Genomic DNA, 27382 nt, shown 5'->3' with positions numbered 1-27382 from the left:
TCTCGAGCCAGGTTGTCGCCGACAACGCGGCACAGGCCTGGCTCCAGCGACGCCTGAAACCCTCTCAGCCCCAACTAAGGCGTTTCTCCTCCTGTTCTTTCGCGTCTCCTTCTCAGCATTCCATCAGGGATGCCAGATCAATTCGGGTCGACGAGCGATAGCCTTGTAAAAGTAGGCTCTGACAAGCAGCTCTTGACGTAAAAAAATGGATTGGGGGGAGAAATGGGGAAGGACAAGACCGTAAGACCGACCAAGCGAAAATTTCTTTTTTTAAAAACTATGTATAGGCGTCTACCTTTTTCTAGTTAGAAATATGTATTGTTCATGAAGATGCGAGAATGCTTCACTTGTTTTTGAATCATGCAGCTAAGAAAAAGAAACACATCGTACTGCACACTTGACGGAGCGGTCTGTGGGTGCTTATAAAAAACTGCAGAAAGGACGAGGCTTGGGTGAGGAGACAAAACAATAATAATGAGATATGTCAACGCACTGACAGTGATACGTCGAGGATAGAACAAAAGCAAGAGCAATGGTCTTTGCAATTCGCTGATCACGTGTGCATTGCGGCAGATAAACCTCCAGCTGATAAAATGAACTCGGCTGTATGTTCAAGATGCCATTCCCGTGCCTTCTCCGATGAGTCACAGCGTTGCACAGTAGAACAATTTCTCCTTATCGGTGGTACAGTCCGTTAGAATGTAATGACCTTTGGAACCGCAAATAATATTAAATAAAAAATTAAATTGTGGGGTATTACGTGCCAAAACCACGATTTGATTATGAGGCATGCCGTATAGTGAGGGACTCCGGATTAATTTTGACCACCTGTGGTTCGGATTGGATCGAATGCGGCCGCCGCGGCCGCAATTCGATCCCACACCCTCGGGCTTAGTAGCGCAGCGCCCATAAGCCACCACGGCGGGTAAGAATAATAGTTCCAGACTCCACCGCAGCTTTTCGCCTTGTTAAAAACACAGTATAATTTTATACCATGTTTGTAAAAAGTTATATCGCTGTACTTTTTGTTAGTTGTGTACTCGGCCTGCTTGCTAAGTACTTCGGCATCATGGTGTCATGCCTTTAGATGCAGTTGGCTAGAGATGCCTTTCAATACTTGTTGTGTTCCAATAGTCTCTTAACTGACACTTGCGCTAGTTAGAAATGCCTTTTTGCTATAGTTGATGCTATTCTGTGTTGAAGCCTTCCTTAGCAAGTTTTATCCAGATGCTTAGAAATGTTTAGCAGATTAAGAATTTCCAGTGTCGTTCTAGGGGTGATTTTTTTTTACGAGAAAAAGAAAAGGGTAGCACACTTTCTGTTTCGTTATTTTTTCAGCGGGCCCTAAACTGGCAAAGTAAGAAAATACGATTCGCCCATGCACTATGCAACTTCATGCGCTGTAATATCTTGCTCTTCACGAGAACACAAAACACTGAGAGACCCCGCCCTTTCATCGAGCAAGATGTGGATAAATTATATATAATTTTCCGCATCTTGATATTACCCTATCGTTATAGATGATTTTCCTTTGTTCGCCGGCACTGCTGCGTAACACTGTGTTTGCACCATGGTTCAGCGTTGCGTAGAAACAGCGCCTGTCTTGCAATATTCGTTTTATACCGATGTCACGAAGCTTCGCACTTGATTATAGCTTAGCTCTCACAGCTCGCGGAATTGTGACATTCGATGAAAGCTCCGTTGTGCCAAGTCGAAGCTAGGCAAGGCTGACGGCTCCACGGCCCCAAGAACCACTCAGTGCTGCAGTTGCCACGTTGCTTGCAGCTGCAAACAATGCTATAGCTTGGTCGCGAACGCAGTAAGCCACTTGCTTGCTCACCTAGATATTTTCCTTCGTTCACAATGTGTCACACCAGGGCGTGGTGCTCTGGTGTTCAATCGGGGGCGAGAAGCTTTCCGAAAAAAATGGGAAAAAAGCCCTAGACTGAACGACCGCATCGTTCATAAGCAATGCATTGATAAGTTTGGACACTTCTATGCTGTGGCTTCTGCAGCAACACGATGGTTGGAGCCGTAGTAAATTATTCTTTATGTACGCCGCGTGGCGAAAAAATAATTGAATTTCTGCACGGCTGAATGCCATGGTGAGCGCAAAAAGCCGCCCGAACAATATCTATGTAGGCGGAAATTTTCATGAATTCAATTAAAGTTGAAACGGACAAAGTTTATTTATAGAAAATACTTCAACATAAACAGGTTTAGCGCATTATAGTAATGATATTTCATGCTAGTTTAATAGACTAATTACTGCGACAAGCTGGTGGTTTAAAACAGACTTTTAGCTCATTAACAGTAACACGCTTGGCAGGTTACGCAATGCTTGTGTACACACGCTCTCAAATAACAATAGTATTCATAAAACAATTAACATTACATGATTTCTGAACCAAACGAGCTTACCCGCAGCAGCTTCGTCCTGAGTGTGCCACAGAAATAGCGTACGTAGTCACAAACATTTTTGCAAATATATTACATGGAAATGTGTATTAACCATGACAGAACAGTTCATTTCGAGATCATGATCCGGAGGGGCAGGACAATATTTATTTACGCCAAGAAGCGTATCGCGGTGAGTGGTTCACTGAACAAGGTTCAAGAACGAAACTACGCAGCGTTGACGAGAAGCTATGCGTAAACGAGTCATGAAATATTTATAACAGCAATATGACGCGTTCAAGCGTTGTTGCACCAGCAATGAGAGCATATACAGGTTGGTGTGTGCTGCCTGAAGCAATGCCAATCCAAGCCAATGGCAAAATGGCCCACGTGTAACATGTTCCGCTTCTGTGGAAAAATCATGCAGACTTCACGCACGACAGTACTCAGTTTAGACGAAGGTATGGTGAGCCGGCAGGACGAAACGACGCATCTCAACTTTAACACTTTAAGGCATATCTTTGTTACACTGTGGATATTTAGGGAACGGTCGCTGTTTAGTTGTGTAATTCCGCAGGGGAGAGAACCGGTGATCGGCACATCTGTAGCGGTGGTACAGATGGCGATACCTATATACGCCGCGTTATATGTGTGCTGTGCTATGTTGAGCCATGTTGGGCGGTGACGTAGTTTCACTGATTCACTGGGTTTAACGTCCCAAAGCAACACTGGCGCTATGAGGGACGCCTTAATGTACCACCCGAGGTTCTTAAACGTGCACCTTAATTGAACTATTGAAGCGCGCGAGCGGCATTGGTTTTCACCCCCATCGTAATGCGACCCCCGCGGCCGGGAATCTAGCCCGCGATATCGTGATCAGCGACAGAACGGCACAGCCGGGGCACCACCACGTGGGTATGACGTGGTTTCCGTGAAACAGAAGTCGGCGGGAGACCTCGAGAAATACCTGCTTCTTCGGCTAAAACGAGATTGCTCAAGCAAGTATATAATTAACAGGACAATACCGGGAATAGCATTGTTTATATTCTAACTCTGAGCACTATTTTTATCTAGTTGTTAAGACAGGCATTTCGTTATAACGGCCCGGATTCTCTATATGGTCGGGAATCCGGCGCGCTATAGTTGGTGCCGCACTTCCGCAAGACAACGGCATTGCCATAGGAGGAAACTTTGCGACAACTGAACTCTGCGACAATCTCTGATTATGCGGTGAATGCTGTTATGTGTTTGCGCATGCATCACTTGTTATTCCTTTCCCTTTTCTACCCCCTCCCTCGGTACAGGGTGACAAACCAGGTGCAACCTGGCTAACCTGCCTGCATTTCCGTATTCTCTCTCTCTCTGTGCGACCATGCATGAAGACTAACCAATGAGTTTAACGTTTCCTACGAGGATCATCGTGAGCTCGAACTCCAAAGACGTGCTTGGTCATATTCCTACACACCCTTAATGGCTACACACTACTGAAGCCGTGACGTATTTCCCTGCTTTGCCTACCCACAGAGGGTAATTCACACGGGGGAGAAATCCCGGCTGTCGGCGGGGGGAGTGTGCATGACGTGAGAATGACGTCACAGTTTTATGAGACGGAGTGCTACCCCCGCGTATCGCCGGGGAGTGGATACCTTTTGTCCGGACAGAACAAACGATCCCCGCTTGGCGGGGTAGGCAGCGGAATTTCCTGCTGGTGTCTGGAAACCTTGACCAAGTTGCTACTCCAGAGGACGGCAACAGTTTCTCAATCGCTTTGTTGTTGTGGTGGTCACATTTGCGAAGGCGCGTTGCACGTGCGCCACTGTGATGGCCAAATTAAACGACGATGCCATTTTATTATTTTTTTCCCTAGTTGAACCATTCCCGTGCCTTTGAGATACGACATCTGAAGCGCACAACAAGGTGAATTTGAAGAAATGAACAGTGGTGTCGACAATAGAAGCTGCCAGAGCAGTCTGCTAACACTCATCTCCCTGCCCGGTTGCCTCGCCCGCGTGAGCGGGACACGTATACGGGGAAGTTTTCGTGGCAGCTGACGTCACTCGAATCCACCCACATCCCTCGCGTAAACGTCACTCGTGTGAATACCCCTTAAAAACTGACCCACGAATACGCAACAACTTTCTCCGTTATCATTAATCGGTCTTTCTGTCCGTCTTTAGTGAGCATGCAGCCCTCAAAACGTAATATACACGTTTGTCAGAAATAACGCACGACTATATTCTAAGTATGTGTTTGCCATGAGCTAAATGCAAGACGGAGGTGCTATGAGGTATGCTATTTTTTGTGATACATATAACTACTTATGGTAGTCATTCATATGAAACACATGGCTGGTGTCTTTTTTGGTATTTAGCAGTAAATGCAAGAAGCCTGGTTCCGTAATATTTTTGGCGAGGCACGGCTTGTCGTTCGCGCGTCCATTTGCACTGTGCGATAACTGCATTGTATGCATACCACGGGTAATCTGCTGTTAACTGCTAAAACACTTAACCATATTTAGCTGAAGCTACCGCGCAGACTTCCAGCAGCGCAATATCACCGCACTGATGCCCGACGCCGCCGCAGCGGTAATACGTCGGGAGCGCGTTTGATGGTCTTTCCACTTTAGTGTCGCGATGACTTAAATTTGTCTCTCTGCAGTGTTTTCAGCGCTTTCTTGATGATGAAAACGATGATGACGATAACGCTAAACGCAGTGGAACGTACCCAGGCAGGGAGATTGCCCAAGAGTCCGGTGGATTTCAGAGGGAGGAATGAAAAAATATGTCTAGTAATAATGACATACGAATGGAAGGCTCCTCTTACTCCTCCCTCTTGGTTTTGTGCTCTGAACAGCGGGCAGGTATTGTACCATTTTCGGCAGTAGATGTCAGTGGGCATTTCTCAATTTTTTATCTTCGCTTTAGATATAGACACTAGAAAATGTTATTAGTCACACATTGACTGTCCACTACGCCGAAGTGAATAGACTAACGAAAACACTTGTGAGTATACATACGCGACCTAACAAGATGATAATCATGGTCGCCCTCACCATCTTCTCAGATATCAAGTGGTACCACGACAACCGCCTACCATTGACAGCGTCGATGTATTTCGTGTCACTCTCGAATTTATCGTCTTTATTTTCACTTACTTTTCTAAAGCTATGAGCTACCGTTAAGCGATGATTTGAAAAAGCGACTTAGTCAAAATGTGTATAGAAAATCACGAGGCCCAAATAGAAAATAGCGACGGCTTTTGTGACCTTGCACGATCAAAACCACATTCCAGCGTGAAAGAGAGAGAGAGAGGAGAAGTGTATTATCTCAAATTGCCATGGTCGACCAAGAAGGTCCCACCGTCCACCTTCTTTATGCCGCAGTGTGGCGTCCCAGAGTTTTGCAAGGCCATGGTATCTCCGACAACAGGTGAAGAAATAGTTAATCTAGCGTAGGCCCACTGGTATGACGGTTGAGAGCCACTTCGATGACGGCTGCGTGGAAACGCTGGTTTTCGTTAATGAGGAAGCCAAGCCGGGGACGAGGGGAAAGGGAAGGAGTTGCAGAGAGGCATAAAAAAGTCAGAGTTTCGCCAGAAAGGCGAAGCATGGATCGCGATAGCAAATGAGTTGACTGCTATACGAAGTAAGGTTATTAGTTTTATCGGCCGTATAAACTTGCAAACATTCGCTTAAGAACTAAATTAACAAGCACGGTGTCACGCGCGCACAGGTAATCATGAACACATCTAGCTCCTTGACCGCGGAAACTCGCTATCAGAACGCTTAAGTCAGGAAGCGCGACAGAACCAGCGAGCGAATTGACCTTCGTGCCGTCTCTCGCTTCAACACAAACTAAACATCGAAAGCACAGCGCATTAGAAGCTACCGGCACTTGGCCTACTTTGTCCACGTCGCAGATTGCTTTCAAGATACCGCACCCACGCGGCCGCGCCGTAAGCAACAGCCGCCGGGTAGAGTGCCCCTCCCTCGCCTAACCTCCACCTACCCCGTGCCTCGCGCGTGACAGGAGACGGCGCGCTTCTGACAGAAGATGGCGTGTTGATTACGTGGGTCACGTGCTGGGCGTTTCCGCGTCTTGCTGATTTGCCGGGCAGGCAAGTAATCGCTATGCTGTAAAAACGCGCTTCAGAACCTGAGTAGTTTTATGGCGTTTAATTACCCACCCACTTCAATCAAGCGTTTTAAGAAACCTTCACTTAACATAGATTCTAAAATGTGCGTCAGATCTGCATAACCGTTTACTAAGCATGCATTGAATCTGTAATTGCTCCAACCTTTCCTGCAGGCATATCGTGTCTCCGGCTACTGGAGATGTCTGCGCCGTCCGCGGCGATCCATGGCCGCGGCATGTGGCTCAACTGCAGCTTCGACCTCGAGTCCGACGAGCTGTACTCGGTCAAGTGGTACAAGAACGACACCGAGTTCTACCGGTACATCCCCCGGGACAGACCGCCCGCGCAGAACTACGACCTGCCGGGCGTGGTGGTCGACGTGAGTTAACGTCGCCTGACGTCACTCCATGTCTTCCGCGCTTGAGCATTCCTTCCCGGATGAGTGCAACACAGCGACAGGATTAATGCCATTTCACGTTTTTCTATCGTTCAGCTGTAAAAAGTTTTACTGTCATCTATCGTTCATGGGCATACTATGTGTTTGTGCGTCTACGGTGTGTAGAATATTTGTCTTCCATCATGCATTTCGAAGAGCTGGCCAGGCCGACAGGCAGGCTGTCATCTCCGGCATTTATCAAAGTAAAATCTCGCTCCGAATAATTCGTGGAGCATTGAACGTTTTCCTGAATGCAGTGCTATAAAGTCAATAATTGTTTTCGGACAGCATCGCCATGAAAGCGTTTGCGTGACGCTTTTTTTTTTCTAGCTCCACTGCGTGACCAATAAAAAAATATAAAAAGACAAGAAAAAAAGTTCGCTCTTTCCTTCTACAGATGTCCCGGTCTCGTGAGGGTCACGTGTTCATCTCATCAGTGAACTTGTCCACCGAGGGGAACTACCGCTGCGAGGCATCGGCTGAGGCGCCTTCCTTCCAGACTGTAGTCCAAGAGAAGGAAATCAAGGTCTTCGGTGAGTGCAAATGCCTGGCACTTTCTTGAAATTCGTCACTGCTATATGTGACATTTCACAGTAACGTTTGCTAACTAGGTGGGAAGTCTGCAGTTGAGTGTTGTGCTGTGCCGGCTAGGAGCTAGAAAACAAGGCACATGCCTCTTTTTTTGTTTGAATGTGCAGACTGCGGAGGTATTCAAGTTTTTCCAGGCTAAAAACATCTGTTAAACCACGTCCTGCGATCGTGGATGACGGTAGGAACCATCATCGCAAAAGCTTGTGATGCAAGTTCCGCATGTGTTAGTAGTCGCATAGGTATGCACTTTTATGAGCTGGCACTACGACTTGGTGTCATGACTCAGATGCCGGCGGTACACGAGAACGAAGTAGAAGAAGATCGCGGAGTGTTCGAAACTGCGCGAGCGCTTGAGGCACTCGAACCGAAACGTGGCTCTCGGACTGGAAGGTCGCTTCGTCAGCTACGCTCTGACGATGAGAGTGCGGAGAGCCCGGCGACGAAGCTTGTGACGCTGGCAAGGCCCAGGCATGGCTGTAGACCTCGGAGACGTCCGGCGAGGCTCCTGGAACCGGCTGCTGCTGCTCACGATGGTTCCGGTCTTCTTCGCAAGAACCCCACCACCTCGGCCGAGCCAGATCAACCGATAATTGCCGGGACACCGGGTCGCCACGCAGATAAACGGAGGGCGAAGAACGCTTCGGAAAGCCTAACCGAGGAGTTGACACGTCAGCGACGGCTACTGGGGCACCAGCCACGTACTCGGTCAGGTCGACGGAACCGCGAGTCGTCGGCACTTACGGCATCAGTGACACCCCGAACGAATACGACGTAGACTCGACGAGAAGAGCTTCAAACCGACGGTCAGTAAGAACCCGCATTTCTGCATTGCGACGCAGTTAGGCCGAATCTAGGGTGGCCAGACTTTGATGTGAGTCAGGGCTATTGGACTGACTTAGAGACTTTAAGACGGAGCTAGGCTCCGAAACCGAGATAGAGTGTATAGCCGTTCCTTGTTTACATGAGCATTTTTTGGTTATTTTGTATTTAGTCTGAGTTTTGTATTTAGTATTGAGTGAGCATTTCTGTTGAGTTATGTCTGTAGTTTTGTGTGCCTTACGCTTTTCCCAACCGTGTTCATATTAAATCCTCGTTTGCTGTGCTGCCAGTCGTATCTCTTCTCCATCGCGGGTAACACCGGCGTGCAACCCTTCTGCTCCCAAGTAGAGGTGACACTTGGCTACTTCCATTTTTAGTCTTAGTGTAAAATGACAAAGCGACCATACAAGCAGTCCACTCACGAAAGTTGAAAAGTCATCTACGGGAGAGAGAGATACAAGCTTTAATGATATAAGGCAGATGGTTAGCCTAGCTGATCGCCGGACATGCTACTCTAGGTGTTGCGTGATTTTTATGATATACACAGTGATAAATAGTAAAACAGCACATACCGTCGCACACACACACACACTAGGCGCATGAATACACGATTGTGGTCACCTATATACGAAATTTACCACTTTCTTAACTTTTGTTGCTTTTACTGTCCTGTTTGCTTCAACGTCATCACTGTGATTCCTTCCCTTTCTTTCCCTCACTTTCTTTTCCCTTGAGTGAGTGCTGAGCCACTTGATGGAGAACACTTTCAGTGAGAATTGTCGGCTGCAATTTGTGTTTAAATAACAAGGCACAATAATGTTCTATATTTTTAATATGTCATCACTGTTTCGAAGGCTCTGGCGCATTCGGACTCTTGGCGTCTTTCGTATTTCTTTGCGAGTCATTTCAAAATGACGACGCTTTCTTGCGCCTCTACAAAGCCAAATGAATTCCTCTATCTAGCATTGCGTGAGATTATCACCATATAGTATACCAATGCTCAAAGGGAAACAGAAGCCACAGTTTTCACTTTATGCGAAGCAAACGGACTACCGGCGTTACGGTCTTTGCACACAGAATGTTTCTATTAGTATCTAAGCTTGACGCACATGAACATGTGTGATTACGCTGCGCATTCATCTAGTATCTGAGTCATTAATCGAGAGATTTCCAGGCACCAACAGATGATGACGCAATGTTTCTAGTTTTTGTGCAGTGAGCTGGTATCACTTTTTCTCCATGCATGCAGCGGCGGCTTTCTGTTTGCGAAACGACTCTTCTTTTCATTCAGTGCAAGGGCACACTTGAAGGGGACAGTGACCCGACAACGTGCTGACACTCTGCTGCACTTCTAGCTGTCTATTACCTTAAAGATAGAAGGAGACAATTCTGCACACTGTATTGAGCTTTGGGATTTCAGACGTGCTGCGGAACCCGGCGACCTGAGGGCTCTATGACAACTCTAATCTCCCCGTTGAAATGTTTTTTTTTAAATCTTTTTAGCAAACTCTGTACCATGTTCCTTCGAATCAAAATCTCCAATAGCAAGTGTTCTCTTCTGGCATCCATTTTGTTTTCAATATCCGATATCCTATTTTCCTTGAGAAGCTATGTTGTGCTTTTCGCTTTAGCTCTATGCTTGCCTTGCTCAGAGAGGGAACAGAATTAGGATCCTATGTTACCAGTCATATGAATCGGCGTAGCCGCCCTGCTTCAGGTCATACGCCCGGAATAGGGTGGACAACACCACTTCTAGTTGAACAAATATGCGGCTTAGGTTTGAAATGGCGTTCTTTTCGGCGCCACAACAATACAGACTTTGTGTAAATCGAAAGAAATACCAGGATCTATATCGACTGGGTTTATTTATATAGTTGCTTCTTAGACTACTTTTCGTTTGCGCTAGTCTGTGTATGGAATGATTTTTTTTTTTTTGCATTCTGAAGCGTACTCTAAAAGCTCAAATTTAGGCGCTCAGAGCATGACGTTCAGCCTGGAAGAAAACATGCTGGCGAGAAATAAAACGTTGGGCTCATATTGGTGTTAAAGAAGTTCTCTTGAACTCAAGGATTGAGTACCACCAGAGTCTGTTAATACATTTTTTTTCGTACCACTATTCCAGTATTGTATGGAAACATAGCACTGAAGCTTTTGAAACCGTTATCGAGCACACTTTTTATTCCACCTTTCTCCAGGGCTAAATATGAAAGACGCAAACACAGCATTCAGAGTCCGACTCCTACGCTCTACCTTGGTTCAAACTACTGGAGTGTTTATATAGTGAGGAAAATAGATGCCTGTCGCAATATAAGGACGTTAACAGTGATACGAGTACTTTGCATGCCTCGGCGAGACGTGAAACCCTACGCCGGTATCTGGGCCTAACTTACCCTTTAATTTTCAACCACGTATTATTGTTCCGGGTAGTTGTTTGTACTTTTGTCAGTTTCGCGCCGCACTTTTGCTCTTCTAAATATCGCAGCGACCCCCTTTATGTAATTTCCGTGACAAGCCACTATTGAGGCAAGAAAGGGAAGCAAAATTAAAGAAAAAGATGGAATCAAAATTATCAGGCAACGAAGTAGCATTGTTGCTAGTGAAAGTCAGATGCTTTTTTTTAGCTGCCCTCGTTTTTCGTGTAGAGCGCACCGGACTAACGCATGTCAGGCCGCTTCACGAAGTCTACTGCCAATTAAGCGAACACGCATGGCGCCAGTTTATGTACAAAACTCGCTCGTGAAAATACTGGCTCCGTATTCTATCAGAACTACTGGTTTACCAGCTTCCCTTGCTTGTAAATTTTGTCATACCTTCTGGCCTTCAATGTACTTGCAGAAGTGCACACCTCTTCTAATCGCATGGCATGTGGCGCAGTCACATGTTTCAAATGACCAAAATGTTTTATTTGGTGACATCATCATTTTAGGCGTAAGACTAACGCCTGAGCAATAGAATTTCAAAAGTTTATTGGTTGTAATATACGAGGAAAGTTCAACACTACGGCTTTATCCCTCATGTGTTTTCCGCTCACTCAAAATGCATGTTCCACGTAGAGTTATCACGCAACCACTTCATTACCGACGTCAGCACCGGTCTCTCCCGTGTAGTATCACCCTAGTTTCACCACATCTGTATGTCCCACTGCATCTGCTAGCGACCGCTGCTCTGAGTCGCGCTAGACAATCTCAGAGACATTGAGGTCGGACGGGGAAGTCGATGGACGCTCTACAGCTGTGACCTGCTTGCCCGCGTTTTGGCCGCTCGACCTCTCACACTGGCGCCCAACGTGGGGTCTGAACCACTTCGAGTAGCACCACGAACGTCGGGGAGGTCGCGCCAGCAGGCTCCGACCATGCCCACACCAGTATGTTTTAACGATCTTGAACATTCCGAACGTTATCATTTTGCTGGGAGGTTGTAGTTTAGAGAATTTCACGCCGGTTGGGCAAGGCTTTTAATGCTCCGAGTATGTAAAATTTGGTGCAACTAGTTAGCGTTTGCGTTTATACAAAATATTCTCGTTTTAAAATGCTTTCAGAAGATTGATCTGAGCAGGCCTGCCAACAGTTGGGCGAAGATTTTGTCCCGTTATCTAAAACCGCTATAGTACTCGAAACTTATTTTCGTGGCTGGCTTTCTCTCTTCCTTTGACAACCTGCATCTTCGGTAGTTGAACGTGGTTTCTAGGGTAGCTGCACTTCTAATCTGCGCTTCTTTCAGTCTCCGTCAAGCGCCTTAAGGGCCACGGTCCCCAAATCTTTCACGATCCATCATGATTGCAAAAATGGGTCGGCCTATAAAAAGAAGCGCACTTGTTTCTCAGAAGCAAAATATATGCAATAAAACACTCAAACAAGCATGCAAAATGTTCCACTACATGTCCATAAGCTCCGACACAAATTCTAAGTACACTTATGAAAAATGTGAACATGTGTCAAATCGTTTTTTTTTTTTTTTAGCGTGATGGCGCTTTCAGAAAAGCAAGGAGTTAGGAAAAAGACGAAGGTGCTGCGTACAATTTAAGCAGACAAACAAACAAAAACAAATTTTGTGGAACGTGCATACTTAGGAGTTTGCATTCCGCCTGTGCCTTTAAACGCAGATTTTCTGAGGCGAAGGAGTCATGCGTCGTACTTTTTTACTGCTTGAAAGCCCCTTGAAATTTCCGCGAGCAGCGTTCTGGTAAGCATACAGTGATAGTGCCATGGCGCAAGAAGTTTTAGAATGATTGCATATGCAGTTTCTTTTTTTTCTTTGTAGTCAGGATAGATTTTGTCAAGTGTCGCTCATGACAGATAGCGCGTTGCAGTTCCGTGAAGCCGAGTACTTGACAAGATTGTCACTTCCTGCGCGACAAATCCAATGTATAATAAAGTAATTAGCAAAATCATACTACATGACTTGTTTAATACTGTATTTCAGGTCACGTGCTGCAATTCACCAATTGAAGTGGAAGTGTGCACATTTAACAGAAATCCTCACACTATAGGTCATGACGTTTACGCCCCCCTAAAGTTATACAAAAGATATCTGCGTTCCACATTTTTTTCCCTAAAGCCTCCCTCGCGTGCTGAATAATTTGCTACACATTTGGAATGAAAGAATTTCGCTTTGAGATGTCATCGAGTGCAGCCTTCCATGAGCTCACTCAGATTTCGACTATCAAAAAGAAAATCAAATTACCAGAAATCGCAATAAGAATCTCATCGCTTGCTTGAACTTCAAAGCACCGACTCCAGCATTGAAAAGAAAATCCGTTTTCTATTTATTTACGCTTGCATCCTCTTTTTTACTTTCGTGGGACATCCTGTGGCACGTCAACAATATGAGGAAAGCAAGCAGTTTTTTTTTGCTGTTTTTTGTTCGAGCTTTTAAAACATACACGAAGCACAGTATACGCTCCCAACAGCTGCTTTTTGTTTTGAGATGTCTGAGGTGGTACACAATACGGCACCTGCTCGGGGAACATCCGAAAGCGCTTTCTTCGCACTCTTGCTCTTGCCAGCGTCAACCGGGCGTGAAATGAGCTCGCGCTTCGTGTTTACCTTGCTGCTTACGCTTCCAGCTGAAGCCGTCGTAAAGTGTGTGAGAGAGAGAGAACGCCATGTGCACCGGTGGGACTTTTATTTTTAAGTCATCCGTACTTTTTCAGTGCTAACAAACGTATTTGTGCCTGACGCCCTACGCAACGAGAGGCACGGACTGTGCCGGCTCAGGAGATGCACAGACAGCGCTTGACTGACACCTTGCATGCCAGCAGTTGCACGTTTGCGTACCTCTAAACGCAGATTGCAGGCAAATTGGAATGTTGTACCCCGTTTTGCTTTCCTGCGTGATTTTTGCAGTCACTCTAACTGCTGTATTGCTGATCAAAAATAAGTGGCTTTTCCATGTTGATAACCTTCCATAGCATCTATAGGACCCTACTTTTCGCGCTTTGTTTATCGGGTTTCTTTATCTCGTATGTGTACGAGTAGAATGCGCCATAGCTCCTTATCGCTCTCGGTGTTCTGTTTAGCATATTTTCAGATAATGTTACGCGTGAAGGATATTCTGGGAGTCGTCAAATGACAAGTTCCTCTGTATTCTCTCGGAATTTTCCCCATAGAATAAGCTTCGACTGCATTACAAAACACGTTTCTGGTTGAGGTGAACAGCCATTATGTTCAAGTGTGGAATTGCTCAGTGTGCATATCAGTGTTTTCGCATGCATGGGTTTGTGTGTGGTGTCGTTTTATTTTATTTTCATATTTTTAACGGGAAGGGGAGAGAGGGTTTAGTTTTTCATCTTTTATCATGCTGAAACCGTTCACATGATATACGGTCTACGAGAAAGGACAAGGACAAGCGCTTGTTGTGCAGTTTCTCATAGTACACATTTCGTGTGCACCGTTTTAACATGAATTAAGTACGGACTCGTCAGTACTACAGACCCAGTACTGATGCCCTCAGAGATGGAGGCAATTTATGCTCCTGTGGAGTAGCGTGGAAGTCCTTACATTAGCTAACCTCTCCAGTTACAATAAACCATATCTCTCTCTGTTTCTAGTATGTCTCTGTAACCCCGTACTCCAGATCTTCATTTCGGAATTTCTTACAGCGCAAACACGTTGACGGGAGGATGTGACTCGATAGTTCATTTTTAGGCGTAGGAATAACATGAGCGCTGATAATGCAGCTCAGGCATTCATTAAATGATAATTTTAAGAGTGCGGTCAGTTCAACCACCTAGCTTCTATGACCAGTATGAGCAAACAAAAAAACATAATACGGTCATTGCACTTTCAGTCTGGGGCCGCCCATTTGTTACAAGAATTTGGGAGTACTTTAGAAACGCGCACCCGGGGAACATTCGAAAGCTTGCGATGTCCTTATCACCGTGCAATCGTTGTGAGCGCTAGGTTCTCTGGACGATGACTTTGCACAGCGCCTATCTGTCTGCCCCCACATTTCCTGGCGCCGAGCAATTTATCACCCGCTTCAGTTTTCCCAGCCGCCGCAGACTGACTGCGAGAGTCGTTGTGGTTAGCGGTGCGGTCATTTGAATATGTCCATTTTTCGGGCCTCTCCGCAAATTTGCTTCATTTCGCTGCACGAATCATTACCGCGGAGTACCACAGATATAGCAAGACACCGAAGACAGAAGCGCAGGTCAGCGCGCACATAAAAAAAAAAAGGAAGTAGCACAAGTGCATTCAAAGCTGCAGTTCAGTTCTGGTGCGGGCACGCGAATTCTCGCCGGCGGAGATTGCCCGGAACTTTGCCGCTATGGTCGCTCAACTTTTTCGTATTTATTTTTGTTTATTATAATTGAACGCTTGGCCGGGAGTGATTTCTTTGGCGTTATTTGATTATTTGGGGGGCGCCGCAGGAAAGCACTGCTGCGGAAAAACCACGAGAGTCGAAAGGCGTCCTCGTATTCTCCAAGAAAAAAATGAAAGAAAATTCGCTTTTGCATGAAAACCGGAAGTATAGCGGCCGAGTACCAAGAAAGTACGCAAATCTTCAGCTTCACTCCCCTTTCCTTTCCCCTGCGCACCCTTTCCCACATTTCTTTCATCAATGCAGCAGAAGAGCTCTTGACCCAGAACAGTTTTCTTTCTTTCCTTTTGTTTTCTTCCTTAGCACATCGGCTAAGTTCAAAGCTGCCGCCCTGGTCCTCTTCCGTCCTAATAACTCCTGATTTTTGCATGTCACTTTGGCGCGTAGTATACGTCGGTTGTCTCCGCCCTCTAGCTCTCTCTTATAACGGAATTCACGTTTGTACTACATCTCCTGGATCCCGGAATTTGCATCTGAACGCAAGACCACGCCGCTACGACAAAGTTGGGCACCCGTGAAAAAAAAAAAAGTAAATCGAAATTCCAGTGCACTCGTATATGTGCTTTTCTAGCCCTCTTCCGGGCTAAGTCGCTCGAACGAGTTTTCTTGGACGGGCACTTTGCTTAATCGCGATCGCGAAACTTAATGTAGCGTGTGGAAATTGAGTTTTGAGCCGTTGCGCTTTACGTGTACTTTGATCACTGTTCCTTGTTTTGTTCCTGAATGGCGTGAAGTTTGCTTTCGGCAGCTCGGCTCTTGGCTGACATTTATTTTCATGTTCGAGTACATCTTGCCGACGTGACAGACGAATATTGTCTCGTCATGAAATTATGTTCCTACCGTTATCTATTCAGTCAACAATAAGTGCACTAACATTTCGGACCGTTGTTTGTTACCCAATGCCGATATTTAAACAAGGCGTACAGATAAATTTTTAAAGAAAGTTATACAGTTGTAAAAGCTAAATGCTTATCGATTCTCATATAGTAGCCCCGGATAGACGTTAATAATTGAATCTGTATAATATATTAGGGATAATATACTAAAGCATTGGAAGAATCCGTTCAAATCTGGGTGTTGGGTAGAAAAGATCATGCCATGTGAAATTCATTGTTGATCGAGGCAGACACGCTATTGTATCGCGGACCGCGCTTTCTATGTACACATTCAAGTTTGCTTTCACATGGACAGATCGAACGTTACAGCAAATAGCTTTCGGGTGTTCCACTGCTGGCCAGGCATAAGGCATTACCAACAGATTACCAAATAACAAATACGCCCCAGAGAGGCCACGAGAGACTACCAATAGCGTGGATATCGTTATATTGCTGGTATTGTGGAGATAAAAACTGGCAGGAACAATGGCGCATACGTATTCTAGCATAACGAAGGAACGCGAAGGTTACTGCAACTTTTGAGCTCGTCTGACCTCAGTTACTTTTTCTGTAGGTGTGATGTATGCGCAGCCTAATGTTCTTTCTCACCCTTCTTTTTTTTTTTCTTTTTTCTCCCGTTTCTCGGGAACGGTAGCAAAGCGGGCATGCGTCCGGCGGACATCTCTGCCTTTCCATTTTTCTCCAACTCTCAATGTTTCCTTTTTCTTTCTCTTTTGCCACAGTGATCCCCGAGCGTCCACCCACCATACGAGGTACGCGAGCCAAATACGGCGTCGGGGAGCGTGTTGATGTCTCTTGCAGAGCTCCGTACTCACTTCCGACCGCTAAGCTCGTCTGGCTCGTCAATGACCAAGAGGTGGGTGGCAAAATGAGCACGCGCAACTGCTATTGGTGCATATCACGAGAATGTTTAGTTCAAATCTTCCTGAAAAAGAGATTTACAGGTTGCGTTTAATGAATGAATGAAATGAATGAAATGGTTGCGTTAAATCGAGTTAGTATACATAGATAGATAATATAGGTAGTTAGTTTAGATAAATAGTTAGTTTAGACAGATATATATATATATATATATATATATATATATATATATATATATATATACAGATAGATAGATGAAGTCATGCATATGCTATTACGAGCTCGCGCAAGCTATACAAGAGCAAGTTCGAAGCGTTATCACCGGCCCCAAGCAGTTGAGGCAGTTTAAAAACTCTGTGGGTTAAATATATTGGCCACTATGCGGCTGACACGTTGTTTTTACTTAGCCCGCTTGAAAAATAATTCTCCACCTAGCACCCCAAAAGAAATTATGGGATGTATGGTAACAGAGAGGAGGTAACTAAGCTTGTCCAACTACAATCTTGAAACTTCTGTTGGACGGAGTGAAAAGCCAATCGGTTGCATCTAAGAAGATGAATGTCGTTTCGCTGCTGACTTTTTCGTAACCGAGGGAAGCTGTATGGTTCTGACACGTAGGAGTATTTTGAGACGTTGCGAACCTTTCCATTCTTTCGTCGCCTACACCTCAGCGCGTGCGCGCACTGGTGGTCGACGCAGGTGCCGTTCACAGACGTGCGCGAGCTGGAGACCCTGTACGACTCGGAGGGGCTGCAGAGTTCGGGCGCAGCGCTCTCGTTCACACTGCGACCGCACCACATGGCGGGAAGCTGGCTGCGACTGAAGTGTGTGAGCGTCATCTCTGAAGTGTACCTCACGTCCAGCGAAGAGCTCATTGTCGGTGACACGGTGCCATCCATACCGTACCCAGGTAAGCGACGAATTGCCCTATTGGCATCTTAGCGGAGCGCAATGTGGAACGTTTGATAGTTTTAATGACAGATGATGATGACACTAATAATTTCAAATTTGTCCCGATAAGAAGTAACGCTTCTTTTGACGTGTACGCCAAATAAACCAACTCCAAGGCCGCTGAACGGGAAGAAATTGTGGCCCTTTGCAACGTTGTTACTCAGCAGCACTTTCAAATTTAAAACTAGTCATTCAGATTAGCCTTCTGAACTATTCTTATCTTTAAACAACGCTCTTTGTGAGCCCTGATACAATCTTAATGACAAAGTATGAAGCTCTTTTCTTTATTGAGTACTACATTACGGCCCTGAAGATGTACCTTCATAAAGTTTTTGTCACATCATTGATATTCTGAAAAGCCAGCAACGCAGGAATTGCCTATTCTGTTTTTACGAATTATTAGAAATGTTAGAAATGTTTTGCAGCAACATTCTGCAATAAATTTTATTTATTTTCTTTGCACCACCACATGCTTCGTGGGGATGATGATCGCAGAAACGAGCCCTGACAGCCCAGTTATCGAAGGCGGCCAGCATAAGTACCGGATCAACGACCTCGTGAATTTGACCTGCAGGTCTGCAGAGTACGACACACCGCCGGAGCTCACGTGGTTCATAAACGACAAAGAGGTCAGTTATACCTCAGACGTTTCAGTTCTTTTATCTCTGACAGATGAATTAAATCTAGCAATATCAACTGCGCAAGCAAACGCGTTTTACGCTGCGAGATGTTCGGGAAGCATTAAAAAATTATATGCTGTATATCATAAAACTGCATATACTAAGAATGTAAACCTCGCTTTAGAGAGAAAGCAAGCAGAAGAAAAGTAAGTCAACCAGACGAGCGACCGGTTTGCTACCCTCGCCTAGCCCTTGACAGTTCATTAGATGTCGAATGCTAATGGCACTAATACCACGGTAAGTTATCATATTTAAGTTGTTTTAAATTACATAAATTACGAAACAGCATACAAATTTCATGCATTGGCTCTAATCTATAGTCCCATATATTCCGCACCATTTACTGATCTTGCCAGTGATTCATATGAACACTACAACCTTCTTTTCATTATTAACAAGCTCTGTCCGCTTTCGCAATTTTCACGCAATAAGCGAATTCACCATCTGAGTTACGGGGACATGTTTCGTTCACCATAATTTGTCCTGTTAGCTCAATCAAGAAATGAATATAAGCCGCCGTGGTGGTGCAGTGGCTTCGGCGTTGCGCTGGTAATTACGTCCTTGTAGCGTGCATTGGGTGCACTGTAAAGAGCCCCAGGTGTAGTCCCCCACTACAGCATGCCTCATAATCATTTCGTAATTTTCGAACGTAACACCCCGGAATTTTTAAATAGTTCTACCTGGCTTTGTGATAGGTACTGTGCCTTCAATTTTAGCGCAGTGGCCAGATTTGGCGGTGTTGCAGCAATCAGTACTTCAGCCGACTTTACACACTTCTTGTAGTCCAACCTTGTAGCTCGGTGACATAAAGACGTCGAAGGATAATTATTTTGGGGGAAGTACTTAAGATGCCTGACATCTGCATCAGCTCATCATGGCCAGGCTGAAGCTGGGGGTCTGCGGGGGCAGTGAATCGTTCGCCTAACGACCGAAACCAGATTAAGCGTCCACGACAGAAACAGCATGCACACTTAGCTCAACGATCCCTCGTACCTTACTCTTCGATCTTAACCTGAAAGATAAATATGGACTCTGCTGCTATTCGATTACAGTTGGGCCGTACTGCATTTTTTACATTCCGATCTAAATAACAATATTGCTATAAAAACAATATCCAAAAAAGTTTTTTCTTTCTTTTTTTTCTGTTCTCGCTGATTTCAGTATTTCAGGGAACTATACCCTTTATCGCAGAAAATATAATATGTAGAAAAGAAGATGAGGTCGTTTTTCTTCAATTGAAGAAAGTTTACTGAAGTTACAGCAAGAATGCTGAAATTGCATCACGTCATGTTCCTCGCTTCGTGATCGGCTCTGGAGTCGTCTTAGCATCTTGACGACATACCACAGGTAGACTGTAAAAAATACCTCGTTGTATCTTTCTCTCTCTCGAAGAGATTTATGACGCTTCTCTCAACTGGCATATGCACATATATTGTGCAGCCCGAAACGGACCATGCGCAATTGGAATTTTGTGTAGGCTACCCAACCGTCAAGTAGGAACGAGAAGAGATGCACGCACAATACAGGTTTTTTCAGCGAACACTTTCAGGAATGTTTAAAAGTTGTCTGTCGTAGATAGCACAATTCTAGTTCATGAGCTGGCCTGCTCAAAGCGGTGGACATTACATGCACAAGAAATTGAATTGCATAATCGAATATTTCACAAAAATAACTAATTAGGCTTTTAACTGCCTTATGGCCGATATCGCCATTTACAAATTCTAGCCGTGGAATTCGCAAGGTGGATCCACTTGGAACGAATTCTCAGGATGACACCAGTTTCGTAGATATGAATTCCCGAACTGGCGTTCCAGTTACTTTCTTAACACCGTTTTATGCATTGAAGCACAAATGTTCTTCAATGTCGGACTCGGTGTGAAAGATAATCACGCAAGATAAGGGGCCAGGCCTCTTCAGGCGGCATGCATTGCCTGTCTCCTTTTCCGGCCCTTGGTTTGTTGCACTGCTTTGTATATACATGCCTAAATAAAGTCAACATCACAGTCAAAGTAAAAAAAAATAATGATGCAAGTGTTGCCACTCGCAGGCCCGTCCCGAGTACCTGGTGAGGTACGAGCTGCAGCGATACCCGAGGTATGCTGCGTCACTGGGTTTACGCTTCAGAGTTCGACCAGAGCACTTCGAGGATGAACGCATGCACCTGCGCTGCACGGTCACCTTATCGCACGTCCTGAATACCAGCAGCGCAGAAGCCAGCATCAAGAACAAGCACCGAACCATGTCGGGACTCAGGGCACCCACGGACGATGGTGGGCTTTCTTTGCGTAATCTGTTTTAAATTGCGCTCTTTCTGAAGTTCTTTACCAGAGCAGTTAATTGTCAAAGATTCCGGTGTAACAAATCTTGTATTTAATTTATTAACTTATTCCGAATGTCGCAGCGCTATGTGAGCAATGACAGCAGTGGTATTGTTTAAAGCAAAGAAAATACGAAAAGCAAGGAAAACAAGTAGTGTCGAATTGGCAGGTTGACAGAAAGCGAAGAAAAAACACACAAAACAGGCAGAATAATACGATCGCAAAGGACATCCTTGCAGTTGATAAATTAATTGATCAATCAGTCTAAAAGCTAATTCAGTTGTAATGCATGGATATTGGCAAGATTTGCAGTATTGGCAGCGTGTCTGAAAGAGGGCAAAATAAAATATCGGGGTGAAAATGGCAGCAGGTTGAGAAATTTTGTGTAGATACTAATAAAATGCACAAAACTTGCGGATATATAAGTTCTGAAAGTCACTATAAAATGCTGAATCTCAATAAACCGCATAACTTGCATTTTAGCAGCTGTTTGTGTATGTATAAGCAAGCACTCTACGTCAACGGCAGCACCTACATGTATGGAACTCAGCAGGTACATAAGCTTGTTCTTCTAGATGATTGTGCTAGTTTTAAAACAGCTATAAAACAAAGAAGTCTGATTTAGTAGTGGTTTATCTGAGCATAGTTAGTGCACCGCAGATACAAGCCGCAGCTGGTACCAATAGGCAGAAGACCTGACATTATGCCATGGGGACGCTGCAGTACACGGGGTCAGGATCGTTTAACAGGCAGCGTGCTCTTTGGTTCGTCATGAATACAAGGAAAGCAGTCACGCCCGTGGAACAGAAGGTTAGGAGGGCTGCGGTAACTTGTTCTTGTCGTGCGGTGCGCACACGGTAGTAGTGAGAGCATAGAGGAAATGCGGGTAGTTGTAGGACAGTCGAAAACCAGTGTAGCTGTTTTACGGATTTAATTAATAAAGGTTACCATATCTGTTAAGTTTTTATATCTGTATAGTGAAAACATGTGAAAGGTTGGTGTTGGAGGTTTCAGGCGTTGTAAAGCGCACACCTTGCTTTATGTAATGTAGTATTGAGCACTTAAAAAATTCGACGACGCTTAAGCGTCGCCTTTAGGAGTGGAACGCGATAGCGTTATCGGGCCCCGTTCGCATCGCATTTTTCTTTCAGTAGGCTTCACTGCAGCACATAACGTGGGAAAGCCAGCTTACAAAGACTAAGCTTACACCTATACCCGTAAAGTCGGCTTTACATTTAAACAGAAATGCATTGCTGGGGAGATGTTTTTCCAGAGGCAATATAAGTCGTCTTATATTAAAATGTTAAGGCCCTAGGACCTTCTTATTATTTTATTAATTGTTTGCTATTGCCCCGACGCGCGCGCGTGTCCAAAACGCATTAGTTAGGCCAAGTCCCAATTTGACCTGCCGAGGATGCGAGCGCCATCTGCATAAGATTTTCGCAAGTAGCCTACCCGAGCACGCCAGTGTTGGCATGGTAGAAATGCTGGAAAAGGGTTATGTGTTTGAGCTTCCTCGTAACAGAATTATGTTTATCGTACATTCATTAGTACATTCAAATAACAGTCCGAAATTCATCGTACATTCGTACATTCATCGTACATTCAAATAACAGTCCGACGCCACTATGTTTATAGGTCGTAGTTAAGTCGTACTTTGCCATTTTTCTGACGAATTTCACTGCGAGAAATTCAATTTTTGTTCTCCAAAACCTTGCGCCACGTGGAAGGCCTGTGCGGTCGGGGTGGTTCGGGATGATTTTCTCCTGCACCAACACCTTGCGCCATGCGGAGGGCCTGCGCGGTCGGGTTGGTTCGGGATGATTTTCTCCACCACGGACGCCGACATCCACGCCGACACCAGATTTTTTTGCGACACGGGTCCCTTAACGCTGTCGCGTTAAAATGGGCATAGTAGTGATGGCTTTTCCGCGTCATTGACTTTTGATGCGGTTTCCTGTGAACTCAACGTTTGAGCATAGCTATACGTTACGCGTGCTCCTCAGCGGTCATGCATGCCCTGATGCATATTTCCAGAATATCCACGTTCCGTGCGCTGACACGCACGGTTTAATACACGTGGATTTTATGATCCGCGCCTTCCAGCGAGTTCACACAATAATCAGATTACCTTGTCAAAACGTGCGCAGCATCGATAGAGACGTCTTACATAAAACATATTCGTCCCATTTGAGACACTACGACAAACGGTAGTATGAGAGCACAGTCATACGACAATCTGTTTGCTCCATTTGAAATTAAAGTGCGGATACTAGACCAGAACGGTCATTGTCATACAGAGCTTTGTCCACTTAAACGGTAGCATCCAAAATGGTAGCATGTATACATTGATGGAGGGGCCTTCGTCAGGCACTTGAATGTACCTTTAGCCGCTTCATCCCAGACAATGTTTATCTAAATAAACAATAAATCAATAAACTCGAGACCTAATTGTTTAACTTTGCATATTCTGCGTTGACTTTATATAAAAATGATACCATCAATGAACAATGCACCATAATTTAGACTTGTTAATTACTTGTACAACTATGTTTTAATTTACTTAAATTTGTAGAACGTACGCAAGATGCGTGACTATTTCTCTTTCATCTGTTCGCGAGTTCTCATTGCGTCAGTCTCAGAACTTAAACGAGTATTCAGTTATCTTAGTTAGGCTATTTCGCTATATCAAAGCAGCAAGGTATTTTTTTTTCTTGTTCTCTGAAGAAGTGCACAATGGTTGAATCATTACCATCAATTTCAAGTGGTCTTAGAGGATCGGAGAGCTGTTGACTGAAAAGTTGAGTATTTCAGAAAGAGAAAAAGAACATTCGAAAGGCGCCACCTAGACGTGCGTTGCTTTCCATCTCGGAATCACGGCCGTTCTACAGAGAAAGATTGCGGGAAACAAATAAACTTCTACTACTTAGTAGGCATTAATTGCTTGCTTTGCGACTCTCTACATTTGCTCTGCACGGAGCTTGTGTGACATGACTTTAGAGGCGAGCTGAGTGCTTTGTTGAGAACCACACTGCTGTCACCTACAAAATGCAAATAGTAATGACGTTCTCCTCCTCGTGCTTCCCCCCTTCCTCCCACCTCCGTTTCTTTCCCGGACTCCGATAATGTGCGCAGCGTCCAACGAAGGGATGTCCGTGCTGGCTCCCTTCCTGTCCAGCCTACTCATCTGCTTCGCTCTCCTGGAGCTATGATTGACATCGCTGCGATGGCTGGATTCGAGATGTACAAGCAGCAACTCGCCGCGTGCCTATGGCCCTGGTTCTTCTTCTGCTGAGACCTTGCGCGTTCCCCTACGACCACGAAGCCGTGTCATGCCTCTCCATTCGTGCCAACTAGATTGAGACGCAGCCCGCAAGGGTGTGCCGTCTCTCATGAGAAAATGCTACAATACGCAACCGAGCGCTGGCAGCGTAAGTTTCTCGTGCTAGAGGTCACGCCAGGTTTGGAAGTCAGTGACATAATACCAGCCTCATATCTTTCTTTGTCCGATTCTTGCCGCTCAAAGACTGAGAAGAATTTAGGCTATCGTTGCGAGTAACGCAACACATTGGGCAAATGGTCCGGTCTATAATAGAACACTACGTTTAAGACATTGCTAGACTGTCGTAGAAGCAGCGTTAAAAGATTTAATACTATGGTAGTACAAAAAGTCGTGAATTATCTGAACAGAGCTGTCAGAGTTGGATGCTTTACGATTTCTTCCCGATTATAAGCAAATATAAGACGTACATTATAGGTGGTTAAAAATGTGCGCGCACATAATATTCACCTCTGAATCACAACACTTCATCGTAAAACTTAGGTCTCGAAAATTCGCAATTAGAGGAGATAACAGCTTGCAATACAGTTGCTATGAAATAAAATGCAGTACTTCAGTGGCCCCAAAACTCATAGGTGAAACATCAACGTTTTCCTCTTCGCGGACATTCATTCAGGGCAATAACATGTTCAACACATAGCTGCACTAATATCGCATGGCTTAATGCAATTGAAAACCACAATTAACCAACCCCGCTGATAGGCTTTGGCGTTTACATTGTGTTCACATGACAGATGGAAGCTAACGTTTCGAGCTCTGGGTATTTCTGAGGGCAAGGAGAGCCACTTCCTGCGGTTCTGGTCATCCATCACTTACAGTTTAAACTCCAATGCGTGATGCCACGAATGAATGACTTATTGACATTCTGTAGCTTTCGAAAGTTAGGATGATGAATATTCTGTAACATAAAAAACAAGTTTACTCAGTTGTATGTTCAACCATTTCGAGCCCGCGGCGTCACCGGGGCCACGTGTTTTACTGTTTCACATAACGGGCCAAAAGAGTGCGGTGTGACCCAATCAGCTCGCTCATTCAGGAGGAAGCCTTACCTCAGGCCGAGGCTCAATGTTTAAGTCTGAATACATTGGCAATGCAAAAGTGCATTCCCTGCGCCTGAGTTTTGTGAATCATTTCGGTTTCATTTTGTTGAAAATACAGTTTAGGGATTTATAGAAATGTCATGCTATCGTGGGTTCAAGACTTTTCAGACATCTTCGGTCAATTGGTAACATGTTTATTCAAACGTCACGTCAGAAATAATTACCTAGACAGGAAGGACAGGTGTGGAATGTCTATTCGTTGCGTCTGCTGAAGCCTCCAAACTGGTCCAAATTCACGTCGTCACAATTGCAGCAGAGTCAGAATTGTCACGCTCGTCGCGTAAAATTTGAAAGAAAGTTTTGGCGAACAACCGCTACAAAATCCTAGGTAAAAATAAAAATTTCTGACTAGTTGTATGGTTAAACTATGTGACAGGTAGGAAGACAGACTACACTAAATAAATACCTGTCTTTACAAGGGGAAAATACCTTCTGTTGCATTTTGCACAGGGTTAAAGAAACACGTTTCAGTCCCTATACTTTCTGCCATTTCCGGGGAACCACTTCTACATCCTCATGTATTTAGAGAGCAGTGCTGAAGGAGAGGCTTCTTCTTACACCATGTCAGTGTTGACATGCTGTCTTTAGGCTGTCCGTCTCACAATGACTTTGTCTCTCTCCATCTATTCGTTCACGATAACGCTGAGGCGGTCCCGCTACCAGCCTGCTATGCAAGGCTAGTTCCACCTGAATACTGTAACGCTCACCGTAAAAGGCGTGTATGCCGAGCCGCTGCTTAGAGTGTCATGCTGTGTGTGCGCTTTTGAAGTGTTTTCAAATCATCAGGAGCCATAAACCATTGTATGACAAAAGCGCAAGTAAATACATACGAAGCTAGATGCTGTGTACTCTGTGTTTGCTGCTTGCTTTTTTTTTCTTGTTTCTCTCGGGATCTTGTGCCAACTGCACGAAATTTCCATTCAATTTTATCACTTGGCCCGACACGAGCAGATAATTGATTCGGGGAGACGCGATGAGGTAGCGGAAACTATTGACGTTGCTAAGGATGTACGGAGAGAATGTGTTAGCGTGTGTGATTATGTAAATATGTTATGAAAATACCAGAGCTGTGCTTGTCATAAATATCGCACCATTTTGTCGTTTCTATATTTGAAAAATAAACGCTAAAAGTGAAAACCTATTGACGATTGTTGCGCGGCGACATTACCAAGTATTACATAGCGAGTTATTTTTGTCGAGAAACTACGTTCTTTTTTATTCCTTTTGAAAGACCTGTACTTTCCCCCACTCAGGCGAAAGCGTTTTCATTGCAATTGATTGAACTTGTAAATTTAGAAAGACTGCACGCTAAATTACAGCTTCGAGAGTGGAACTTTGTTTGTGTGTCTTATCGTTCACGTTTGGATGCTGTGTGGGTGCCTGTACAAGTGTAAAAATGCGTCACTACGTCTGAACAATAAACAAATAAGCTGTTATGTTTCTCCAGTGTCTATACGAATATTTGTCGTCTCTCAACTTTGTGTGTGTTTTTTTTTTATATACTCAGACACTCTTGCACATCTCGCTTGATAGAAAGCAGTGTCAAGGATCAGTCAAGGAAGCATAGGCACTGTGGGTTTATTCGAAGCCGTTGGCTACGAGATTTTCGTGCTTACAATTTGTGTATAATTTCTGTAACATATCAGTGATGAGAAAAACGAACGCATCACAAGAAGTTTACAAGACAAGAGCTGCACATAAATTGCTTTCTTTTACTTCAAAAAGTTCACGAAGGTATTATGAAAATTGTATCAGAATGAGAACACCAGTCATCATAGCGCATTAACAACATCCGTATTATGTGCTTCGTGTACGGTACCTGTCACTCTATAACGTCAATATATGCTTCAAAATTCTTCAAAACAACTCGCATAAGCTTTTATAGATACCCTAGCAAAGCAAAACGCTTAACACATAAGAGCGTTTTTTCACCGTTCATCTGGTGTTCATCGAGGGAATAAGTTGCAGGAAAATGCTGTCGCAAGTCGTGACAACACAAAAATTGGCGAACACAGCAGTAGGCCTACTTTGAGGCGT

At 44.7% G+C, this 27382-nt stretch overlaps 1 protein-coding gene across 1 annotated transcript in view; it reads left to right on the top strand.

The window, feature by feature from the left end:
- Nucleotides 1-26796, top strand: part of LOC119456354 (uncharacterized) — a 90463-nt gene extending 63667 nt beyond the window's left edge. The window contains exons 2-8 of the mRNA XM_037718067.2: nt 6705-6910; nt 7365-7500; nt 16818-16951; nt 17656-17866; nt 18403-18536; nt 20635-20857; nt 24041-26796. Coding sequence (XP_037573995.1) covers nt 6705-6910; nt 7365-7500; nt 16818-16951; nt 17656-17866; nt 18403-18536; nt 20635-20857; nt 24041-24117 — 1121 coding nt within the window. The 3' untranslated portion in view covers nt 24118-26796. The remainder of the gene's footprint in view (nt 1-6704; nt 6911-7364; nt 7501-16817; nt 16952-17655; nt 17867-18402; nt 18537-20634; nt 20858-24040) is intronic.
- Nucleotides 26797-27382: the final 586 nt, after the last annotated feature.

This window comes from Dermacentor silvarum, chromosome 6 (genome assembly GCF_013339745.2).
Source record: "Dermacentor silvarum isolate Dsil-2018 chromosome 6, BIME_Dsil_1.4, whole genome shotgun sequence".
Taxonomy (NCBI): domain Eukaryota; kingdom Metazoa; phylum Arthropoda; class Arachnida; order Ixodida; family Ixodidae; genus Dermacentor; species Dermacentor silvarum.
The sequence above is the reverse complement of the archived record's forward strand: the minus strand, read 5'-3'. Positions and strand labels throughout refer to the sequence as shown.